Source organism: Phocoena phocoena, chromosome X, assembly GCF_963924675.1.
Source record: "Phocoena phocoena chromosome X, mPhoPho1.1, whole genome shotgun sequence".
In the NCBI taxonomy this organism is placed as follows: domain Eukaryota; kingdom Metazoa; phylum Chordata; class Mammalia; order Artiodactyla; family Phocoenidae; genus Phocoena; species Phocoena phocoena.
The window spans coordinates 74,268,449-74,277,072 of NC_089240.1; the positions used below are offsets into that span (position 1 = coordinate 74,268,449).

Consider the following 8,624-nt stretch of genomic DNA (forward strand, 5'->3'; position numbering starts at 1 on the left):
CCCTTTATTTATATCCAGAAGCACAATAGTGAAATTATATGTAATTACAAATGGAAAAAATCTTGAAAATCTAGTATATCCCTATCACCCTACATAAGTGGCAGTTGACACCCTCTATTGTTAAATGACAAATAGTGGTTAAAGGATTTGTTTCATATAACTGGAGTTATTAAAAGTTTGGAAACCAGTCATACTTGACTTTCCATTTCATTATAAAACTAAAAGTTCACTATTCTACACTCAGTATTATTGATAGAATTAAACATCAAGCCACTATTTTCTACTTTTATTGATACAGAATTTCATCATATGTACAAAAGTTTAAGTATTTACTCTGTGCTTGTGTGTGTATAACTGATGGGAATCATGTTTCCCTTTTAGAAAGGCCAAAGGAATGCAATAGACTCAATACTTATTAAAGTTCACTGTAAGAAGTTGAAAAAGGATAGATTCTACTGGAATTTCAAATTGCTTAGATAATTTATTGATGCCTTCCATAGACCACAAAAAATTACAGACAACACACAGTTCACAAAAGTTAAGGCCCACCTGTCTAATGAATGTATACATACTCTCAAAAACCTGATACTTGTATTCAAAAAAGGTAAGTGTAGCTTTCATTTTAAGAAAGGGTATCTAGGCATTGAATTCTACTCTTACGCTTGTAAAAATATGCATATTTCTATACCTAAGAATAACTGTAGCCACCTCTTTATATGAGTTGAGAGTGGAGAAGACTATATCACCTCCTATAAGCTAAACAGACAGCATCAGGAATTATTATATTTGGGAAAACTTGATCAAATATACAAACAAATCAATGTAAAAATAACTATGCTTTCTCAAATTTCCATTAATGCTTAAACTATATTGGAGTGATAAATTCATGAGAAGCAGTGGTCAAAGAGTGATACTGATATAGAGAATTCATGTCGTTCATTACAGAAATATTAAAAGTTGTCTAGAAGATTTTATACAAAATAATGCAATACTATACAAAATTATATCTAGTAAGTAAAAAGTCATGAAGGTTTGTTACTATGAAAATCAAACCTGACTTCACAAAAATTTCATCTGAATTAAAAGTTAAATCATATAAATATATAGACAGAGAGACAGGTAATACTCTCAGCTCTTATAATAGTAATTTTCTTATAATAAATTCAAACTAGTAAGAGATTTTCTTTCTAGCATACTGAAGTCTATGCTTTTTTCTTCTATTTCAGTTTTTGAGACTTTTTATTGTATCTTAGTGGTGTAAATTGTGTTGCATTTACTTGGTTCCTTGTATCAAAATGCATGGGATTAAGAAACTAGGTTTGGTCCAAAAAGAATACATTTCATAAGGAAAAAATCTAAAATACATAAAATATTTTAATTAAATCACCTTCTTCTCTCCCATTATTATGGCAGCATTTTCCTGGCTTTACCAAGAACCCCTGAAATTGGGAAATTCTATCTTAAGACCTGAAAGAGAGATGAATTGGGCTGCGTTTTAGCACTGTAGAGTGATCGCCATGAAATTAGCCTTACAATAGCTTGACGTGTCTATACCAATTTAAATAGGCATTTACACACACAATCAGGAAAATATAAACTCAGTTCATATTTTTTTGATATAGAAAATTTCATAATACAGACTACAAAATTAAATGCTTACAAACATATCCTAATAATTAAATGTTTAACTTTATTTAATGATATAATTATATTTCCAAATATACTATTTTTAATTTTTAATGGGAAAAAGCACTTTATGCATACCAAAAATGTATAGTATACTAGTTAAAACCACTAGATTTGCAGTCAGACAGCTCTGAGTTCAAATCCCAGATCTGTTATTTACAAGTTATGTGACCTGGACCCAGTTACTTTACATCCCTAAACATCTGTTTCCTCATGTGAAAAATGGGAATAATTTTAGTATCAACTTCATAGGGTACAAAATAATAAAAGTTAATGCACTTAGTGCCTTGCCTGGCACATATTATTATTTTGTTTGTATTACTTTTGTAATTAGTATTATTGTTATTACTAACATTATCCCCCTTATTGGCATTTTCCTTGTAAAGATCTTGAGAAAATAACTAGTGCTAAAGTACAGTTTTTGAAAATTCTGACTTTCATACAAATATAATAGTAACGTGTCAAAGAATTTTGTGTGATTCATTAATTAATGAGGTAACCCATAAGACGTTAAAATTGCTTCAAAGAATCTTTGAAGAAAAGACATAAAAACAGTTAGGAATGCTGAAAAAAATTGGTAATATATACAAAAGCAGTTAATAACCTATAGGGAATAAAATGTAATATTTGGGTGGGGTCATCATTCGGGGTTAGAAATTAATTCTATCTCTATCAAGAAAAATTTATTTTATTGTTATGTATAGGAATCACAAGAAAACTCAGTTTTCTACAGCTTAACTTCTACACCTATAGAGTTGTAAAATAGCCTTGTCAGTTAGAAATTCAAAGATGCACACTCTGTGGAATCAGATAATCCTCATTCCCATGTCTTAGACAATATTCCTGACACTATTTTCTGGTAAAACATTGATGGCCTACCCAGTACCTTAGAAGTCTCATCCAATTAATTAAGATAATCATTTAAATTAAAGGTTTCTAAAATACATAAACTTGTGTTGGCTGAGTCAGGGATTATTATTTCTATAATGTTGACGAGAAAATTGAGGCAAAGAAGTCAAGCAAATTGTCTGTAATTACTCTAAGTGGAGGAATAAGTCCATGACTAATTCCCTTTACTTCAGTCTCCTTTTTATTTCCACTAGAATATATATATATATATATATATATATATATATATATATATACTTATATCCAAAGTAAGGAGAAATAGAAAAGCAAAAGAGAAACAAAAGGGGAGAAATGCGGTGCTGTTTTAATTTGAAGGTGAGGTAGTGGCTAACTTTTTCTTTAATAACTGATCCTCTGTCTTTACAGATAACAACCAAGGTGCCATTTTTTTTTCTTCAGAAGATTCTACATTCCCCATACCTCTCTAGTTAATAAACCAGTGTCCAGATAATATTAACATTAGCCAGATTTTTGAGCATTCATTATCATGCACATGCAGAAAAATCTTGGGTTTTGGATGCAAATCTATAAAGGAATCCTTCCGCAAGCCCTGGTTCACAGTTCATATATGTGTGTACTGTGTTAGCTGAGGGCAGCATCAATTAACAATAGCAATTGTTAAAGATTCAGATTAGCTAAAGCATACAGCTGTGGATTTTCTGGTTCTGCTTTTTAATATAACATCAAAATTTAAGGTGAAACCCAACAGTATATGGTAGATATTGAGGATATCTTAATTATTGTTGATTTCATATATTATTAAAAAATATTACTGGATGTGAGACCAAGTTCAAATGGAAGCTGGGATCAGATAATTTAGATTATGATTAAAGAGAGAGAAACAGAAATAAGATGAGTAATACAATTGTAAGGAAATTAGTAGATGATAATAAATGAAATTTTGTAAAATAAATGTTTTTCATTGGGCTTTACAAATAGGCCAATATAAAATCAGAGATAATTTCTACACATAATTATATAAGTTTTTCTTACTGTTCACCCCTTTTAGATATTAGTATTCTATACTGGCTTCAAATTTTAGGAAAGAATTCCTGGAGAAGATTTTAATTAATATTGTTTATTGAATTATCTTTCATTTTGCTTACAGAATAGGCTTGGGGATAAGGAGTTAACTTCAAGTTAAAATGGAAAAACATCCCAGGGTCCTCTGAAGATAAATAAGAACTCTCATAGAGGAAAAAGAATACAACTGTGGTCTTCGTAACTACAAAGAGTATTAAAACCAGGGTACTATAGTTTATAAGACAAAAAGGCAATTATATTCAGAATTACTTAACATGTGAGCTCTCATATAAACAAGATCAGGCATCTCAGATATAACTTGGATAAACAAAGAATAAGAAAAACCCATTCCAGCTAACATACTAAATGACAGAGGAGGCATTTTCCACATAATGTTAAGATGCCAATATGTGAAATTTCCTCATAGAGATTCTGAGTACTGATCAAAGAAATGTGTGGTATTTTTAAAAGGAAATTCATTTTCACTATGCTTTGAGTGACATCTGGTGGCTGAAGAGAATTCTGTCATTTAGTTATCCTTAACGTTTATTAGTCAGACTACACTTAGTATGTATAAGGTATTTTTAATTTCTTATATTAGATAAGAGTACATTTTATTAATGTCTATTAATTTTAACACTGTTGAACTTTCTTCTCAATTGTCTTCCTAAACCTCTTAAGGTATGATCCAAAAAATGATTCATGGTCAACTATGGCACCTCTGAGTGTTCCTCGAGATGCTGTTGCTGTATGTCCCCTTGGAGACAAACTCTATGTAGTTGGAGGATATGATGGACATACTTATTTGAACACTGTTGAGTCATATGATACACAGAAAGATGAATGGAAAGAGGTACTCTCATTTAAAGTATTCAAATTGATATATTTCACGTTTTAATTTAAAAATTAAAATATGTGTTTGGAATTAATCCCATTCTCTTCCTCTCTAGGGCTGAACCAAATTCTTTTAATGAAATTTATAGCATGTGCTTTATTTAGCTATAGAGAATTATTAACTGAGCTGTTTTATCATTAGCAGGATCCATCAGTACTCATATAAAGTGGAGACAAGACATTCTCTTAACGATGGACTCATTCCTTTTACAGAAAAGTGAATCAGATTCAATAATCCAAGAGCTTTACTCTCTGACCAACTTTCTATGTATGTATTATGACTTGAGAAGCAAAGAATAATGTCCTCACCCACAAATGTCTGCCCCTTCTTATTGGCTGGTGCCCAGGAGGAAAATCTTTCAGTTCCCTCCTTATAGAGGTTCTACAAACTACAACACTCCTAACTACTGATCAGTCATTCAAGGGATTTGGTGCACAGTAAGAGACTGGAATTAAACTCTCTCAAGAGTGCTGGGCATCTAACAGAAGAAATACTAAGGAAAGTACAAGAAAGGGCACTGAAAGGACATCTTGAGGGTGCTAAAGGAAACTTGATGCTTCTGACAGCTTTGCAGTTATAGCTCTATATTTATTCCAAAATGCCTAATGGTGTTTTGTTGATTAAATGATGGATTAATAAAATATGAAGTATGATTAACTCTTCACCATTTCTACAAACAAGCAAACCTTGTATTTGGTATTAAACGTCACCTTTCCTTACATTAACTTCATGGTGCTCTGTTTTCTACGTAGTAAGCTTGTTACTGTTCTAAAGAAGTTATGTGTTAATATACTGACATCTGATAATGGGTTTCTAGCTCTTTCCTCCAACAATATGATTCATGAAGACCCTCAGAAATATTCAAGTTCTGCCATGTAGGTAGCTCTTCACAATGGTTAGGACAGCTAGAAATGGAGGGAAATATTTAGAAAACAAAGATGTAGGTCAAATACAAGAATCAAAATATTTGTAATTTACTTTTCAGAAAATTATAGACCAGTAGCTAAGAGACCTAGACTCTATTCCAGGCATTTCACTGTTTCATTGTGTGACCTTGAAAATGGTGAAAGAGAACTAATAGATCATGAGATTATAACTACTATATGCCTAATTATTTTCATTCATTATCTTCCTTAACCCTAACAAAAGCTCATTGAAGAATGAGTATTATTAGCTGTAATTTTTAAAGTGAGAAAATTATCAGAGAGGTGAAATTTACCCAAGATCACCTGTTCTTCAAACTGAGGCCTACTTCATTTTAAAGACTATGCTCTTTCTACATTGGACTATTATTTGGGCTGCATTTTCCCATATCTTTATACAAGATGAAAGTTGGGCCAGAATAGGTAAGGACTTTTTCAACTCTAATATATTATGTTAAATGCAGAGTTCATTCAAACAGCATTTCTTTCCTTGTTTTTGTTTTCTGTGTTAGGAAGTTCCTGTTAACATTGGAAGAGCTGGTGCATGTGTTGTGGTGGTGAAGCTACCATAAAGCTATCTTTATCAAAGGGAAGGAAACTGGATAATTTCAAGAAGTGGAGTAGGAAGAGGAGAGGAAGAAGAAATATGTTCTTTCCTTCAATTAGTAACCAAACATGAAAATTCTTGTGTCATTTTAATATGTAGATATAAATGCTCTCATTTGTGAAGCAAAACAAATTTTCAAACACTAATTACATATAGGTGTTTAGTGTATATGCTGTTGCAGCTAATAATATAAATGAAAATCCAGTAGTTTATGTTTAGCCTCGTTACTTTAAAATGTTAAAATGTTTAAGGGAAATTGATAGTGACCAAAGTATAAAAAGTTACAAAAGCATCGGTAATTTTGAGTCTGATAAGTTAAAAACATTTTCTATTTCAAAAAAAATTAGGTACCCTATCATTTGGAACATAACTAATATAAAAGAGAACATCTAAAGCTTAAATTATAAGGTTTGATTTTCAGTAAGACATCATTCTTTTATCTAAACAATATCCCAAATAGCTAAATAATACCTCACATTTACCAAGAAGAAAGATTTTACTGTGGTGAGATTAAAAAAAAAGAAAAAGCTCATTGACATATTTGTTATGCTGATCACAGTAGGTTAAAATTTTCACAGACTTACTCTTTTACAGTACCATTTTCCAAAGCACACATATAGATTTGGTATTTCTTAACATGTTGTCTTGTTAGACAACATTTATTTTACCAGTAAAATATTATTGTAATTCCATACACACAATCTATACAATAAAATGCTGAATATTTATCATATTGATACAAACTGTGACCTCAGCTTTCGAGTGTCAGGGCCTCACTTGTATAGACAGTAACATTCTCCTCAAACATTTCTGTGAACTCTTAATACACCTGCCATTAAGTTAAATCAGTTTTCAAAAACAAAGCAATTTTTCAACAGTGGTAAAATTGAGATGTTCTACAATATTAACACATGGAAACACCAAAATGTTCAACATCCGTGGTTAATTCTATAATTATCTTTTATGTACCAGTACATGATTTTCTGTCAAGTTTATATTCTTCCAGTAAAGAATATTAAGGATATATGCACTACAAATGTTTTTAAATTAAAAAACAACAAAAAAGATGAGCTGAGTAGTATTTTACCTTTAAATTCTCACTTCCATGTCCAATTATTTAAAAAAAAGTGGGGTAGGTTGGCCAAAAAGTTCATTTGGGTTTTTCCATAAGATGTTATGGAAAAACCCAAATGAACCTTTTGGCCAACCCAATATTTAAGATAAAATGTTGGAAAACCTTCTTTATGAAAGTAACTTTTCAATTAAATTACAATTTTAGAATTTCTGCAATATGTCCTTTTAAATGGGTTTTGTATTGTAGTATGTGAAACCAACAAATAAAATCCAGAGATGCTTATAAAATGTACTACTACCTTTTAAGTTTTTTAAAAATGAGTAACATAGGTTGTACAAAGATATGTGTACTTTGACAAACTGAATTTAAATAAAATCTATTTCCTCTGGTTATAAAGTGTGGCTTTAGATTATGTCAAGTGCAGCTTGAATTGACCTTTTGATATTTATTTTTCCAATAGCTAAAGTATTTAAATAAAAAAATAAAATTCCCCTGCTTTGTTTCTTATTCCTGCCATTGTCTTTAATTCTAAATAAAGGGTTATAGACATCTTCAGTTCTAGGGGTAGAGATGGAAACATAGAGATGCTGTAAAAAATAATAAACACACACGCAGAGAGTTCTTTTGGATCTTTAAATTCATACTTTATCTAAGTCAATGCAGAAGTAGAGTTACTTAAACTTTTATCTACAGAGCAAAGCTTGGCCTGTCAAGTTAAATTGGAGTGTGAGCCAGTGGGAAAAAGAAAGATCAAAGGACCTACCACAGCTCAGCTTGTCAATGCTCCAGTCACAGCTAGATGGCACCAATAGGGAAACCATGTCCAGAGTCATGCTTGGTCAGGCAAACAGAGAAAGAATACCATCTTCTTGATGGTCCAGTTAGGCTTGCTTCATTTTGATCAGACATTGACTAGTAGGAGAGGTATGTATATGTTGCCCAGGGCTGCATTTGAAAATCATGCCCGCAAGCAAAAAAATAAAAATGTGGGACTACATCAAACTTAAAAGTTTCTGTACAGTGAAAGAAATCATCAGCAAAATGAAAATAAACTATGGAAGGGGAAAAAATATTTGCAAACCATACATATGTCTAATAAGGGGGTAATATCCAAAATATATAAAGAACTCATACAACTAAGTAGCAAAAAACAAGCAACTCAATTAAAAAATGGGAAAAGAACCTGAATAGACATATTTTCAAAGAAGATATATGAAAGGCCAACGGGTACATGAAAAGATGCTCAACATCACTAGTCATTGGGGGAACGTAAATTAAAACCACCATGAGATATCACCTCATGCCTATTAGAATGACCATCATCAAAAATACAAATGCTGGATGTGGAGAAAAAGGAACTCTTGTGCACTGTTGGTGGGAATGCAAATTGGTACAGCCACTATGGAAAACAGTTTAGCAGTTTATCAAAAAATTAAAGGCAGAACTACTATATGATCCAGCAATACCACTTTTGGGACTATATTCAAAGGAAATGAAAACACTTAC

At 31.4% G+C, this 8,624-nt stretch overlaps 1 protein-coding gene across 3 annotated transcripts in view; it reads left to right on the forward strand.

Moving 5' to 3' along the window:
* Positions 1-6,008, forward strand: part of KLHL4 (kelch like family member 4) — a 112,765-nt gene extending 106,757 nt beyond the window's left edge. For all 3 annotated transcript variants that reach the window (XM_065900489.1, XM_065900488.1, XM_065900490.1), the window contains 2 exons: positions 4,300-4,471; positions 5,949-6,008. In XM_065900489.1, coding sequence (XP_065756561.1) covers positions 4,300-4,471; positions 5,949-6,008 — 232 coding nt within the window. The remainder of the gene's footprint in view (positions 1-4,299; positions 4,472-5,948) is intronic.
* Positions 6,009-8,624: the final 2,616 nt, after the last annotated feature.